Below are 17196 nucleotides of genomic sequence, written 5' to 3' on the forward strand. Positions count from 1 at the left end.
AGTCTCGCGTGATTAAAGTGTTGTCGCGATGTCTGAATGTAAAATAAAAGGAAATGGAATAAAAAAAATAAAAAATAAACTCACAGCTATTTTGAGTCAAATTTTCTAATTGTATTAACTGCAATGTTCTTCTGGGTTTATTTTTTATTTTTTAAGGATGTACTGTGTGGCTTCTTTTATGTACAAAAAGGATACATCTAATGAATACTTTATTATTAATGAGCCATTCCACCAAATGGGTAACATTTCAGTCCCCAGGACATTTTTTGTATGAATTTGCATGGAAATTAACTCTAAAATACATTTTAGAATTAAGCAAAGTGTCCTGAACATTAATCTAACTGCAAATGTAAAATATAAAATTTAAAACATTATTAACTGAGAACACAAAACATGTTTTATTTGTTACGTCCCCGGTATCTAAATCTAAACTTTATCATGAAATATAATCATTAAAATCGTTCAGAAATCTTACTTTTTTTGCATTGTTGTGTGACTCCATATATCATATGCTTAAAAAATATATTTTTAATTAATAATTAATTAAAAAATTTAATAAAAAATCCATAATATGTTATATAAAATACACATTTTAGTCGTGTCCCCAGGTTTTCACTCAGTCCTGTTATCCTCACACATTGCCCCCTCTAAAAACTTGGAACATGCCACTAGACAAGCTTTTCAAAAGGATGTTGCATCATCTGGATCTTATGTAGGCCATGGGAAGACCAAAAGTAAGTCCTCTCATTTTTATTTCTGTATATTTGATGAAGTTGTAACTTTGACTAAGAAGGTAATATCTCAACGCACTGTCCTGTTACCTAAATTATTTCTTAGAGGTTATTTGTTTATTTTAAAAAATATTAACTTTAGGTAAGTCACTACAATTTTCTCAGTGTCCTCATGCTATTAGCTACTTAGCCAAGTGGCAATTTGGCATGTATTTGCAAATGTTTTGCTTAAAAACTCAATCCTGTTACTTTCAGTCCTATTACTCATATGAAAAATAACAGGACTGAGTAAAAGTAAGAGGAGTGAGTAGAGTCCTCTGTTTTGTTGATTTAAAATTGTGAATATTAGTTTATATAATATTCACCTGATTTATGAGCTTTACAGTTGAAATTACGCCAAAAATTTTGACATTTAGCACACACGGCTATGTACACTCTCTCTCTCTCTCTCTCTCTCTCACACACACACACACACACACACACATATGGACACACGTATGGACACTCATTCCTTCATTCCTTCAGTCTTCATTCCTGTTACCAAGTGTTCATTCCTGTTACAAAAACTTACTTTTTTTTCTAAAAAAAATAAATAAATAGTTAAACCACTGTTTTCATCAGTTTTGTTTGGTCCATCATTTATACAATTGTTTAATAAAACAAATTATTTAAAAAAATAATAAACTCAGTCTTCTTTAAATGAACTTTTGTTTTTATTACCACTTTTTACTTTTTAAGGTTACCTGAGATTGACCAATACACATTTTGAAGAGTTAAATATGTGTAGATTCAGTGTAGAAAAAAAATTATAATAAAGTTACATTTTTAAGAATTACAACAAGCAAATGTCACCCATTGGGTGGAATGGCTCTAATCTATTATTGCTCCATACAAAATTTCACATTCACCGCCGTAAATTCACTCATCAAAATCCTTTATTCGTTGTTTTTAGAAGAGAGGTTGAACAGTACATCCAAAATATTTCATCATCTAAGAATCTTAAAGCTCTTAAGACAATAAACTGGCTTCAACTTTTTAAATTATTTAATTAACATTTTCTGTTCTGTTTTTCTTTTTCTTTTTTTCTGTGTAAACTATATGAACTGTGTATGTATATATGTATAAATAATGCTTTGCTTTGATTATCATTTCATTGTATGTAACTTTTTACTATACTTGTATTTTTGATACCTGGCATTAAAAAATAATTAAAAAATAAATTAAGTTCAACAAAAATGTATGAATGAAAAATATATAGCAAATACACTCTAAAAAATGCTGGGTTAAAAATAACCCAAGTTGGGTTGAAAATGGACTAACCCAGCAATTGGGTTGTTTTAAGCAAATATTTAACCCAACCGCTGGGTTAAAACAACCCAATTGCTGGGTTAGTCCATTTTCAACCCAACTTGGGTTATTGTTAACCCAGCATTTTTTAGAGTGTAGGCTAGAGAAAATAAGGAGTTCGCACTCAATTTTAATAGTTATGTAAATCAATGAGATCAACAGCAAAGCAGACTAATACATAAAATGCACATAAATATCAGTTGTAGCACACATCTCTCACGTCTGTAAGATGCCTGTTAAAGATCACTTCATCTGCTGTTTACAAACATCTGAAATACCTCTTTAAGATGTGTTACATACATTCTAAATCAGTGGTGTCCAATCCTGATCCTGGGGCCTATACCATGAAGCTGGTTTAGCTGGCTAGCCAGATATGTTTAAGCTTAGTTTGTGCCAATCCTGGGTTTTAGGTACCATTAAAGTGGTTTGGCTTTTAGCCGTGTTCATCTCCATAGTAACTTACTCTCCACGGCTAACCTGCTCCAGGGCAGGTTATGTTCTGGATAAGACATCTCAAACTGAAATTGGACCAATCAGCTGTGAGCAAAGTGACACACCTCTGATGCAATAAAGTCACTCCCTCTGTTTCTACTCCAAATTAAAGGTCACTATAGCAAATGGTTTTTAAAGACTAACGCGTCTGGCTTTTAACAATGCTTATTTATAATAATAATACTTTTGAATGATTTAGATATAATTTATGTAATTATACCCTTATATATTTTAGTTAATCAATCATTAATAGGCACTTAGTTAAAATTAATATTAATAGCCTATATAAAGGTCATACAAATAAGCTTTAAAATCAATAAATAAAGCTATAAAAATGACTACATGTGATCTTAAATGTTCAATTCTCTCTATATATCAACTAAACTAACTTCATAACTTTTACTTGCATTGACGTATAATATATTTCTTTAAGTTATCCTCTTTCATAGACAGCTCTTTTCTTCCTGTCTATTTGTTTAAATTCTTAATATTTTTCAATCATGTAATATTCTGAAGAAGAGAGAAATGAATCTCAGTTTCACTGATCCACAGCATGTGATTGGCTGTTCACTGCTGATGTCACAGCTAAACTCCTAAACTCAGGATCAAAGCCTGAGTTGACAGAGAAAGCTGATGATCAGCATCATGGGACCAACAAAGCCTGAATAGATTGGTTTGGTTTTGTCAACTCAAAACTAATCCTGTAACCCTGAGTTTGTCAAACTACCATCATGGTACAGGCCCCTGGAGGGCCACTGTCCTGCAAAGTTAAGCTCCAACCCCAATTAAACACACCTGCACCAGCTAATCAAGGTCTTATTAGGCATACTAGAAACTTCCAGACAGGTGTTGAGGCAAGTAAGAGCTAAACTCTGCAGGACAGTGGCCCTCCAGGACCGAGTTTGGAGTTTGGACACCCCTGTTCTAAATCATCAACATCTTAAAGACATTTTCTAAACGTCTATTTGACATCTAACAGGAAACGTCGTATTGCAGATGAGCAAACAATCTAGATTTTAGTCTTCTAGATGCCAACACACACATCAAATAGACGTCTCCGAGATGTATGTGTGCTATGTTTCCTATTAAGGATATATTTAAATGCTTTATAGTTTTATAAAAGCTCTGTAGTTTTCATAGGGTCAAAGCATAAGCCTATAATGCAACGCAATACAATGTTTGAACGAAAGCCTGATGTAGGCCTATCATATTTGATGCTTACATTTTTTTTCTTTCAAAGAAAATATGTAGCCTATGGATAATAAAGAAAACCTAAGTTGCTTAGGCCCATATTTTTGTCCTGAAATATAACTAACATTAACGAAATTGACCGTTTGTAATTTGACCATACCACACCACATTTTATTTAATGTCCAACAAAGGCAAGACAACGTTGCTTGTTGTGAATGTCTCTTTGCAAATGAAGGCTCGAGAGACACCTCTTCAAGGCACCTACATTAGATATCGCACTGACTTTACAAAAACAAACACACATGCACTACAAATGTGTGCAAATGTAGCCTACTAACTACACCAAACAATGTGTAATAGTTTGATTTGGTTTAACCACTACTCACTAGGGGTACAAATTTAACTCCAACTCCAGGATTAACGAGAGGTGACTCAAATTGGTTAACTTATATATTATATTAGACTAAAAACTAAACATACTCATCAAAATTACATTGTGTGTGGGTAAATATTTTCACTGATTACAGCTTTTCATTCTTTTTACTGTGAATTTGATTCGTCTTGTTGTGTGCATCAGTACATCAGTTACCAAAAAAAACTTTATTAAAACAGTATAAGGTACAAAATCAGTATATTTTCTCGTATTTTAATTGAATGTGTCTAGCGTGTTCGATTCATGCCAGAGTTCTATCGTTCGACACACGTAGGTTGAGATGATTGGTCTAACGTCTGACCAATCAGAGCGCGGTGTCTGTCTGTAAACAAAAGATTTCGTCAGTGTTTTCCAAGAGCGATATTGTCACGTATGTTTCTCAGGGCGCGCAACCAAACAACAACATTTAGGAAACGCTACATTTAGAAGGAAAATTACAAGGAACATCAATGTCCACGCAAAAACTTATAACTCAGGAGGAAGGTCTGCACGGTAAGTTGTACAATTTGGCTCGTTTGATTAAATAACGTAATGTTACCTTCATCGATAGCTAATGAAAACAATAAGCGTATCAATAGAAACAGACAATTTTTATGCACATTCCTAGGTTTAATACCAATGTACATCGGGTTTTTTCTCTTAAATATGTACAATGCAGAACTTTGTGTTCAAATCCGGTCATACTGCCAAGTCAGCAACTATTTGTTTGTTAAAACAAACATTTGTTCTGTTTTGCTAGTACAAATGTTTGATAACGGACAAGAGGCATTTACAATGACTCCATTTTGTACTGATTATGTTGGGATTTATTGACTAACATCCAAAATGTAAGTTACATTGCTATATATTTGGAGTTTGGACCCTTTTTGATTCAGTTTGTGTTAGATCAAGTGTAGTAAGTGTGTGATTGTTGTAAAGATGTATCAGAAAGACCCACTTCTAAAAAGTAGAAAATGCTTTGAGTAATCATTTCTGAACACTTTTATGTACTTTTCTCCTCTAGACTCATGGGTGGAGCTCCACTTTGATTCATGTAGTGAACATAGTGAGGACACACCAGCCCTGTCTGATATCACAGACCTGGAGAAAATGCTTCTGGAAGCTCAACGGGAATCCAGCAGTAGTTCACGGACAAGCTCTCACTGCAGCAGGTGTGTACAAACCACTTCAAGAGAACTGTGTGTACAGGCAAGACAAGGAATTGTATGATAATTCTAATTACTGTTACTTATTTCCTCCTAGTCCTCGACATGTCCAGACACCTCCACTCATCAGTGCAGCCTCCTTCAACACACACACCATTGCACAGGTAAAAGAAAAAAGACTTTATTGCAGAAGTTTGCATTTATTTAGATTCATAGTCAGGAACAGTGGGTTTAAGTGGTATAAATATTGCATTAGTTCATTACTAATCATGCCCTGCCATACATGTAAAATCATGAGTTTATTTTGAGCAATATTTTCAATAAGATTTCAATATGATTTATACATGCAGGTATTTTTAGAGGTATCACAACCAGACTGCGCTGCAATACATGCATATGGAGATATAATTTAACCGACATGTATGCTGATTCTTGTAGCACCACTATAAACATGCTATGCTTTGACTGCATTACAGAGATTACATGACTAGAAATCAGTGGTAGTGAAATTGACAAAGATCAAAATGTATTGTGATACTTTGCTCTTTCACTTCCAGGGGGAAGTTGTACCAGAGAGCAAACAAGAAGCTGAGACTGTCTCAAGGATCTGTGACTGGTCCAGTCGGCCAGAGAATGTAGCACCAGCAGCATTGATTATTAAACGGCCAAAGCGGAACAGATTGTGCAACAGAAACTCTGACAAAAACGACAAGGAAATGAACACAAACTTGCTGAAGTTGCTGTTACCCTCTCTAGTTTTGACACACATCCTCATGCTTGGGTTGGGGTAAGACAGTAATGCCTTTACAAAGTCTGACTTTTTGCTGGCTGATCTTTTGTTCACAGTTTGACTATTTTTAATCTCTCTCTGCAGGATCTGTATTGGACGGCGCCTCTCCACTCAGTGCTCTGTTATCTGAGTCATAGCAGATGAATGTGTGTGTATGTTGTGTGTCAGTGTCACTCTGGGATAGTCTCTAGAAAGAACCCGACAGCCTTTTGCTGGAATACTTTTGTTTTCCTCCAGGAGAAATGCAGGACTATGTAAGAGGACACTGTGAAAATAAGATGAGAAATATAAACTCTCAGCATACATTTTTTTTTTTTCTTTGGTTCTCCTGCGGGGACTTTGGCACAGAATTAATACAAATGAATCCAGTTGTGTATGGATATCAGGTTAGATTAACCAGGAAATATGCCTAATAAATTTCAACTTTTTGCTTGGAATTAAAAATGTTTGTTACCATAAATGCATTGGCATGAATATTGTTTTACTGACTAGGTCATATTGTAGTCCTTCAGCTGAGCTGCTTTTTTGTAGCATTTTTAAATCATTATTTCGAGTGTAAATTCATGTTCTGGCATATGTGACATGCTATGGAAAATGAATAAACTGACCTGCCAAAATTATACCAATCTTCAAATTCATTTGTGTTTTTATATATTATATATATTATTTTAATCCATTCTAACAAGTAAATAGCACCAGCACCAAGTCCAAGCCTATTCATTTCCACCCCAATGTAACACCAAATTTAGCATTTTAATCAATAGTACATTTTTTATTAATCTTTTACCATATCTTGGAGTTTCGCAATAATATTGTATTGTGAGTTTAGATATCGAATCGTGATATAACCATGTATCACTTGCTGCCAAACTCTCCTCCAGAATCGTCTTATGTTTTGTACTGGCATTTCTGGAACAGCAGGTGGCGGTATGATCCAGTTTTTTATTGTCTGCTTGGTTCTAGGTTGGAGTTGACCGTTTAAGAAAGAACGAACTTTCTCTAAATGTACCAAACTAACATAATTCAAACAATCTACTGGGGACAATTATATGATCATTGGCAACATCGGTCAACCCTTGATTAAATATTTTTTTAGACAATAATAATAAATATGTTTTATATATATATATACATATAAAACATATTTATTATTATTGTCTAAAAAAATATTTATCCAGTTCAGTTCAAACGGAATATAACTGATCCAGTTCATCAGTCCACATACAGTAGTGTCATCATGTCGCTCTGTAGGTAAATATCTTGCGATCAGCTACCGCAGGATGGCGACAGAGAACACTGTACTTGCGTTCAAAATTAAGCAAAGGAATGAACATCACATTTTATGCTCGTGGTTGAAGTTAACAAGAGTGTCCAGACAAAATTACAGGAAAGAAAAGTTTCTTCTGGAGTAGTGCTGGGTGGAAGGATGCGGGCGGTGCCTTTTATAGGTGATTATTTTACTGTTAGGAGTGTAATATAAAAATATGTCAATATGTTATTTTTACCATTGTTTTGTTTATGTTACATTTTTTATGTTATGTTACATTTTTCACTCACGATGCATTTTTTTTTAAATCAACATGATGGCCACAAAGAATGAAAGTTAGCCTGTGTGGGGTTTCCGTAGTGAATGTCAATCATCTAAAACAGTCAATGCAATGTTATTAAAAATATGTTTTTTTGTTGTTTGTTTTTTACCTCATGTATCTTCTGTGAATTTCTTGTGTGTGCCTTTACACTCATTTGTAAGTCTCTTCAAAACTTTTTCTGCTCAGACCCCCAGAATGCTTCCCACATCTATCCATTTTTGGAAATGGGGCAGACAAGAAGTTGGAGGGTAATTTTTTATTAATAATATTTTTTTATATAAATTAATAAAATAATTATTTTTACAATGCTAAACAAAAGTTGAAAAAAAAGAAAATCATTTTTGATTCTTTATAAAAAAAAAGTTTTAAGATGTTCAAAGAATGATTTTGGCACAATGGCGCCCCCTCCCACCCGACACCCTGCACTGCAGTAGCCATTTTTGTGCCACTTTTATTTAACCAGAGCCTTTTTTGTTTTGGGGGAGGAAAAAAAGTTGAGGACTTGGTGATTTGACATTATGAACACCATAAGGTTTCATTAAAGGCTTTCTAATGTGTGAACATTTTCTAAAATAAAAAAGCAGGCATATGCTTTTATTTCGCACATTCAAAATGTGTCACTCTTCAGCATCAAAAACTAACCTCAACGAAAGTGAAGTTTCAAAACTAAACTTACGAAAATACGCAAACATCCTGAAGATTTACAACAAGTGATAGTAGGCTACAAATAAAAGTAATAGGCTGCTATAGACCACAGAAAATGCAAATGTAGCAGCAGGTGAAGAATGAAAGAACCTGATCTCAGCAAATGGTTAGTAAGACATAAAAATATATATTTTTAATGGTATATAATAGTAAAAAAAAAAATTCATCCATGATCCATCAACATTAGGTGAAGAATGAAATAACTCATTCCACGTCATCTTTGATAGGGATGTAGCGCGCGGTTTCCAACTTTCAAAGTGCTTTACAGCGTGACTGTTTTACGTCCCTACGCATCACAGCCACGCCCATACAACACAATATTACACCTATAACCAACCCGTTCTCTCATGCGGGTTGTCTACAGACGGCAGTCCTGAGGGAGAAGGAACTTTGCTGTCAGATGTTCTCTTGCATCCCTGTGGACTGAGAGTCATGAAGCAGGAGGTCAGGTCTGCTCTGGGATCAGCTCGCCTCGGGCTGCAGTCAGCTGGACTGACAGAGGGTAACCTTTCTGCTCAGAGGTAAGCAGGTCCATCCCATCATATTCTGTCCTCTTCTTATTTCAGTCAGCTTTTATGTGATTTTTGTATGTGTAAGATGGATAAAGCAAGCAGACAGCATTCGTTGTATGTATGGAAGCATCCTTATGGAAATATACTTATTTCCTTCTATAAAAATGTTGTCCCACTTTATATTAGGTGTCTTTAACTACTATGTACTTATGTGAAAGAAAATTGGGGGTTAACAATATAGTTAGATGTAATTATGCAATTAATAACAAATGTAATTACATTCAGGTATTTTTAAACATTTAAAAAGTTCATTGTGTCAAATTATTAATGTTTATTAAATTATTAATTAGTACATTAACTTGTTAGTATATTAAAGACACTTAATATAAAATTTGTCTGAATATTATATATAAAAATTATGTATTATATATATATATTACTAGAATTATATTTTACAATTTTTATTTATTACTATATTACTTGTTATATAAAATACAATATGAGGTCCCACTTTATATTGGGTGTCTAACTACTAACATTTAAATTAGTAATTTGATACAATGCACTTATTGTGTACATACATGTTTTATATTTAAAATTACCCGCAAGTCATTTATAGCTGTAATTAATTTCTGGAATGGCATCTATAATTACACTGTCAACCCTTTCCTTACCCCTTAACCCACTCTTGAACCTACCCATACCACCACACCTGTCCCTAACCTTATATCCCACCTCAATAGCAACAAAAGTGTTTTGCAATACAACGAACACAATAAGCTTAATGTACCTAACCATTTCTTTGATGTAGGTGCATAGACACCTAATATAAAGTATACCTAATTTGCTATAGAGAATTTGTTTTAATGGCAGCAGCCCTCAAGCTTTGTGGAAAGAACTTTATTTTAAACTGCAAATTTGCTCTGGCAGAGGTGTTGGTCTTGCCCGGGCGCACTTCGAGAAGCATCCGCCCGCCAACCTGCGCAAGTCAAACTTCTTTCACTTTGTGTTGGCTTTATATGACAGCCAAGGTCAGTCTGTGGAGATTGAGCACACAGCATTTGTGGACTTTGTTGAAAAGGAGAAGGTGAGGAGAAATGTGGAATATATGAAACTTTGGAATTTTATTAGATTGGAAGTTATGACGGCATGTAAGACAAAGCGTATATTTGTTTTTAATCTGTTTGATTTAGGAGCCAGTAATTGAAAAAACAAACAATGGAATCCATTACAAACTCCAGTTACTGTATAACAATGGTGAGTAATGCCTGCATTAGAACTAGTCATTTGTATGACGTTTACAGATGCTGTGTTATTAATTTTCCTGTCATTTAGGTGTCAGAACAGGGCAAGATCTGTACATCCGTTTGATAGACTCTGTGACCAAACAGGTACAAGAATATCTGCACTTTCATATTATTTGCAAGAATATGGCATGTGCCTTAGCATTGAAAGTTTGCTTCAGTCAAGATTAAATGTTTAAAAAAAGGTTTTTAGAGCTTGAAGACATTATTTATATGTAATATATATTTTAGCTATGTTATATTTAGGATGCTTTGTCCACAGAGCTCCGATGATATTTACACTAAAATACTCTTAAATATTAACATGATACATTACTTCTACTCTGTCAGGCAATTGTGTTTGAAGGTCAAGATAAAAACCCTGAAATGCGTCGTGTTCTTCTCACTCATGAGACAATGTGCAGGTAACTTTTGTCAGTCTGCACTATAACACACTAATAGACAAAATCCCATGCATGCAAACAAACACATATACATATAATATATATATATACACATATAAAAAATGTGTTTATTTGATTTAATTGCAATTGGGGGTTACATTTTAAAGTTGACGCAGGGATAATTGTGTGTGTCTTTATATGTGAATTTTACAGCCGATGTTGTGATAAGAAAAGTTGTGGAAACAGGAATGAAACACCATCAGACCCCGTCATTATTGACAGGTAGGACAATCAGTTGCATTCTATACTTTTTTAATTGAGTAATGAACTTTATGTTCTGTAATATGTGTAAGAGAAAATGAGGGCAAGAAAAAGTTTATTGTTTAATGAGCTATTCATTCCAGGAATTTGGATTCATCAGCATTGAGGATAAAAGCAGACAGTTGCTCAGTTTTTATCTTCTTACATCACTTCCAATGACTCTTTTTCTCCATTCCCTGACCACACATACCTTCACATGTTAGCAGAAGAAAGGTGCTAGTCTTTTCCTTTTTATTTCATACTTAGGTTCTTCCTGAAATTCTTTCTCAAATGTAATCAAAATTGCCTGAAGAACGCAGGGAACCCGCGAGACACACGTCGTTTCCAGGTACACACGAAAACTTCAATAATCATATCACTTGATGATTGGTAACACTTTACAATAAGGTCTCATTTGTTAACATGAACCAACAATGAGCTATATATTTTTTTACAACATTTATTAACCCTTTGTTGATGTTAGCTACTAAAAATGTTCATGTTAGTTCAGTGCATTAACTAATGTTAACATACTGTACTTTTGATCTTAAAAAATGTATTAGTAAATGTTGAGGTTAACATTAACAAAGATGAATTAATGTTGTGAAAGTATATTTCATTGTTAGTTCACATTAACTAATGTTAACAAATGAAACCTAATTGTAAAGTGTAACCAATAGATCTTTTTAATTAACATGATTTGTTTAATATAAAAAAGGCTGTCCCTTATAGTCCTGGATCACACTTTATTTTAAAACGGCAATGGTAAAAATGTGTAGATAACACTATTACTTAACATTAATTGTTTTAACCATCCTTGTCCAACATCAAAATGTCCTTTTGTGTGCTACATTTCCTGCACTACTAGTAAAATTGACTGTGCATTGCAGGTGCTGGTCTCTACCACAGCTTCCGTTAAGGGCCACATTCTGGCCATTTCTGATAACATATTTGTCCATAACAATTCTAAGCATGGCAGAAGAGCAAGACGATTTGAGTTAATTGAAGGTACAGTTATCACAAACATATATGCAATTTTTTAGGAGTTTGTATAATTTAGCAAAATGACACCAAAAGAACAGTATTGTGCTGGATAATTGACACAGGGAGAGTGTGTGTGAAAGTATTACTACAGTTAATCAGTAGGGTTGAGAACAAATAACAGTTTTTTTGGTTTTCTTAACAGTTCCTGCACTTCCATTCCATACTATGTCTTACTAAAATACTCTAATTATAGCTAAACTTATTCAGCAGCACCTTGCATTATTGAATCTACAGCACGACTCATAAGGTGTAGTCCGATACCTGAGCGAATTACTCTTATGAACAGGTTCAAAAACATACACACGACCGGTGTATTTTGATTCCATAATAAAAAGTGACTGATGAGTCGGCTTTAGTGAATCAAAAACATATAGAGAAACGAGTGTAGTCCGAATTAGAGACAAATGACTCCAATGATTCGGTATACAATTCAAATCTGTGTAGTTACTGCCTGTTTGTTCATATGACAATGTGTAGTTAAATATATGGTAGAAGAAATGATACCAAATGTTTGGTTTGTTTAGTATTTGCCTATTGTTTCAAATAGTTAAAGGGATAGTTCACCCAAAAATGAAAATTCTGTCATCATTTACTCTTCATTTACATTTCTTTGTTCTCCTGAACACAAAAGAAGATATTTTGAAGATTGTGTGTAACCAAGCAGATAGAGCAACCATTGACTACCATAGTAGGGAAAAAAATACTATGGTAGTCAATGGTTGCTCTATCTGCTTTGTGTTCAGCAAAACAAAGAAACTCATACAGGTTTGGAACAACGTGAGGGTGAGTAAATGATGACAGAATTTTCATTTTTGGGTGAACTATCCCTTTAAGGCCAATTATTGGATTGCATTTATGCTGCCTCTGAAAAGACACTAAGAGTCTGTTTATATACACCATTACATTTAAAAAGATTATTTACACTCAGCGTCTGTAATGTGCAATACTTTTATTCAGTGTATTGAGCTAATATATGTGTGTGTGAATGTAGCTGACATCCCCTGCATTAGGGCCATCAGTCCGAGTGAAGGTTGGACGTCAGGTGGAGCCTCAGTGATTATTATTGGAGATCAGTTCTTCGACGGTCTACAGGTGGTTTTTGGAACAATGCTGGTCTGGAGTGAGGTATGTAACAGTCCCAAGCTCTGTTACCAATCAAAGAATTACTATAAATATTTATTTTTGTTTCATTTTTAGCTTCATCATTCCTGTTGTTCATTTTTACTTGGTCAAATCTCCCAGCAAAATGCTAATCCATCTATCCAGATCTCCCCAAATCTTTGCAAATTTTGCAAGGTGTGAAATACATTTTTCCCAATGAAGTTGATGGTGAAATGAAGTTAATCAGAATTTCTGCTTTCCTGTGAGGGTGATGACTTTTTCTGTTTGGTTATAGGTGATCACACCACATGCGATTCGTGTGCAGACTCCACCTCGTCACATCCCTGGTGTTGTAGAAGTTACACTGTCCTATAAATCCAAACTGTTCTGCAGGGGACCTCCTGGACGTTTTGTTTACACTGGTGAGAATTTGTATATATACAGTATATATATATATATATATATATATATATATATATATATATATATATATATATATATATATATATATATATATATATATATATATATATATATATATATATATATATATATATATATATATATATATATATGTTTTTTGTTTTTTTTGTGTGAAAAGCAATTTATTCTTTTTTTTCTAAGTTACATAATGTCTGTTTGGGCGCTCAGACATTCTCATTTGTTTTGTTACTGGCGGATACATTATAGTTTAACTGAGAAATGTGTTTCTCTGTTTAAGCTTTAAATGAACCAACCATTGACTATGGGTTCCAGCGGCTGCAGAAGGTTATTCCTCATCATCATGGTGATGTGGACAGACTTCCAAAAGTGAGCCAGAAATACTAAGTGGACTTCATGTTCTCAACTATTTCTTCCCAAATGCTGTGTTTTCTGTTTAATTTGTTCAAGGTTCTGCTTTAAGTCATGTCTAATTACCAACTGAACTCTCCAAATGGGGAAATGATTATGTGCTCATCGTTTTATTTGACTCTTTGAAATGCACAAGTAGCTGTATTTATTTTATAATTTTTTTTCATTATTTTATTGTATTTATTTTATTGACAGGAGGTCTTACTGAAGAGAGCAGCTGATCTCATAGAGACATTTTACGGAATGCCTCACAACAACCAGGTAAACATAACATTTAGATTTTTTTTACTCAGGCTTGCCCAAATAAACATTATCGATTACGGTAGAAATAAAATTTAAAAAAAGTATCCAAAAGTGCGTCAAAAATACTATGGATGCATATTAAAAACATAATTTTTTAATATGTAGCCCTGCAAATAAAGGCCTTTTATATACTAAAATCTGTGCAAGTGCCTGGATGTGGACTTGTGTCTCTGACATTAGGAAGGATCCACTTATAATTGTAAACAATATTGATTGCTGCTGATATTCAGAGTGGGAAGTGATGCCATTTCTGTGCTTCTATATGTGCCTGACAATAGGAGATGATTCTGAAGCGTGTGTCCGGCATAGCAGAGGCACTCTGTGGGAGCTCACAAAACCCATCCCACTCAAAATCACATGGACTAATGGGTGTAAACTCTTTTGATGGACAGTTAACTGCGAACACAGAGGTTTCACAGGATGTAGAACGAGGTATGCAGTATGTGTGCATGTGAGTATGGTAAATATGCCCCGCAGCAGTTTTAATAAATGAACGTCTCTTTCAGTGGGATTCAGTCGGAGTTCAAACACTGGCTTTGTTTCAGGCAGCACATCCCAGCAGTCTGATTTCACTAATATCAACACATGCGTGAATGGACACGCACATTCACACCTTCACTCCAACCTGCCAAGGCACACACACTCAAACGCACACCCTTCCATGGCCGGGCACACACAAACACACGGACGCCCCTCTGTGCCAAACTTCTCCATGGGTGCCACACAAGCATTCTTAGATAGTCCCACAGAGGACACACAACAATACATCGGTAAGAACATGTCTTTCTCTGTCGAACTGTCGAACCTGAAGACTTTTTAACCCCCCCAAAAAAGCCAACATTAAAAATGTATCTTGACAAACTTTGCTTTTCTACTTATTATTATGATTTAATTTAAATTTCAGTCTTTTTGAAAATGATTATAAATCATGACAAAACACTCCTGAAGACAAATGTATGGTTTCAAATGTTTATTTAACCCTTCCTTTTCTTCTTTCTCTTTCTTGTGGTTCTATAGTGAAGCAAAAAAGTGCATTTGCTCCAGTTCTGAAGATGCAGTTCTCAACAGCACAAGTTTCAAGTCTTCCCATTTGCACGGTGAGAGCACAACACGCATATATACACACAACACCTCTCTCCTGCTCTTCTCGCCCACTTCCCTTTATTTACTGCATAAAGTAAAGATATATACACACACACACACACACACACACACACACACACACACACACGTCTGGTGCGCTATCCTTCTGGGGACTCACCATAGGCGTAATGGTTTTTATACTGTACAAACCGTATTTTCAAATCCCCTTACACTGCCCCTGCCCCTAAACCTAACCCTCACAGGAGACATTCTGCATTTTTACATTTTCATAAAAACTCATTCTAAATGATTTATAAGCTTTTGTGCCCGTGGGGACCTCAATTTAGGTCCCCACGGCGACACGAGTCCCCATGAGTCTGTCTACAGTCAGGTTGAAGTCCCCACCAGGCTAGAAAAACATGTACACACACACACACACACACACACTGCCTTAAGGAGTGTGAAGTGTGAAAATCATGAAAATTTGTGGAGTGTGAACATTTGACAGACTCATGTCTAATCTCTATTTGTTTTTTACAGCCTTGCATGGACTAGTGACAGCAGTCGCTCTCTCACATGAACAAACTCAGAAGTGAAGGAGTCTCTTTGTGGTCAGGGAACAGCAACATCTATTTTGCATTTTGAACGTTTTCTCAGTACAGCAATGCAAATACAAAAAACGATTTAATTACTAAGCAACTAAGCAATTTTTTTTGTTCTGTGTCTAAACAATATGCACCTCTCTATTATTAGTGTTTTTGTATTGTGTGGCCAAGACATTCAATATTTACTTGATATATATTTATAGTCACATGATCCTTCAGAAATCATTCTATATGCTGATTTGCTGATCAAGAAACATTTATTCTTTTTTATGTGTTGAAAACTATTGTGCTGCTTAATATGTTTTAATGTCACCTGTAAACATTTTGTCATTGCTGAAAAAGTTGATTAATATCTTTTTTTGTGTGTGATGACAAACCTTTGAACAGTAGTGTATTTTCCCATCACTCTGTATAAACCAATATAAGACATTTTCTTACACTTAAACCTAGCTTTTACAGGAACATTTGTCTTCTAAAACATACTATTTAAAGGAAAGAAAATGGACATAGATTCATACTGGACTAACTGATGACAATGACAAGAGTTATTTTCTAATGAAGATGCATTGAAGCCCAGCTTCCACATGGCCCATGTCTCTACAAGTCTATTCTTCATATCTCATTAAATTCTCATATAGGTTGAGAACTGCTTGTGTGTTATGGGAGGCAGGTCTGCTTGTTTTCTATAAGATACTTCACTGAATTCTCAAATAAGCCCTCCATCAACCATCAAGTTTTACTATGAGTAGGAGGCGTGAAAAATAAAAACAAATGCTGAATATGGAGTTTGTCTGTCATAAATCTGAGTGTGTCCTCCCTGTGCATGAGAGAGGAGGATGCACACTCATGAACACCAAAGAACACAATTGTGTGATATCTGTATCATGAACACAATTATCCACTGTTGTGGATGTTCAAAACCCCAACACAATGTCAATGTGTTCACATTACACACATTTTTCTTGTCCTTTATGAAATGATGTGCAAAATGAGTGGTAATAAAATGTATATTATAATCCCCTTTATTTCATCTAATAATAATTTATGTATTAATGCAAGATTGTTGATTTTTTTTTCTGTTATCAAGACTTGCTAGACTTGACATTAAATATATTATTATATACCGCTAGTGGCGGTATGCATCAGTAAGGCAGGCTGAGAGTGATATTGCCCAATCACAGAACTGAGTACAAATATGCTGTGCTCTGATTGGTCAGTTCTCCTGATTTGTAGTTTTTCTAAGCAGGAAGTGAAATTGAGATCATGTTCGGTCAAGTTTAAAAGAA

General features: G+C 34.7%; 1 protein-coding gene across 1 annotated transcript; it reads left to right on the plus strand.

Annotated features, from left to right (window-relative positions):
* The first annotated feature begins 4518 nt into the window (after positions 1–4518).
* Positions 4519–6760, plus strand: bnip4 (BCL2 interacting protein 4). Its single transcript, XM_079833366.1, has 5 exons — positions 4519–4686; positions 5198–5345; positions 5437–5503; positions 5897–6126; positions 6214–6760. The coding sequence occupies exons 1-5, from the start codon at positions 4644–4646 to the stop codon at positions 6257–6259; spliced, it is 534 nt and encodes a 177-aa protein (XP_079689492.1). The 5' UTR covers positions 4519–4643; the 3' UTR covers positions 6260–6760.
* The last annotated feature ends 10436 nt before the right edge of the window (positions 6761–17196 follow it).

This window comes from Gobio gobio (assembly GCF_949357685.1).
Source record: "Gobio gobio genome assembly, chromosome: 13".
Lineage (NCBI taxonomy): Eukaryota > Metazoa > Chordata > Actinopteri > Cypriniformes > Gobionidae > Gobio > Gobio gobio.

Excerpts from the sequence above, each read along its gene's own strand:
- bnip4 (XM_079833366.1), top strand. The coding sequence starts at position 4,644 with ATGTCCACGCAAAAACTTATAACTCAGGAGGAAGGTCTGCACG. Across the intron at positions 5,504-5,896 it reads ACACACACACCATTGCACAG|GGGGAAGTTGTACCAGAGAG; the intron begins GTAAAAGAAAAA and ends TTTCACTTCCAG. Across the intron at positions 6,127-6,213 it reads ATCCTCATGCTTGGGTTGGG|GATCTGTATTGGACGGCGCC; the intron begins GTAAGACAGTAA and ends CTCTCTCTGCAG.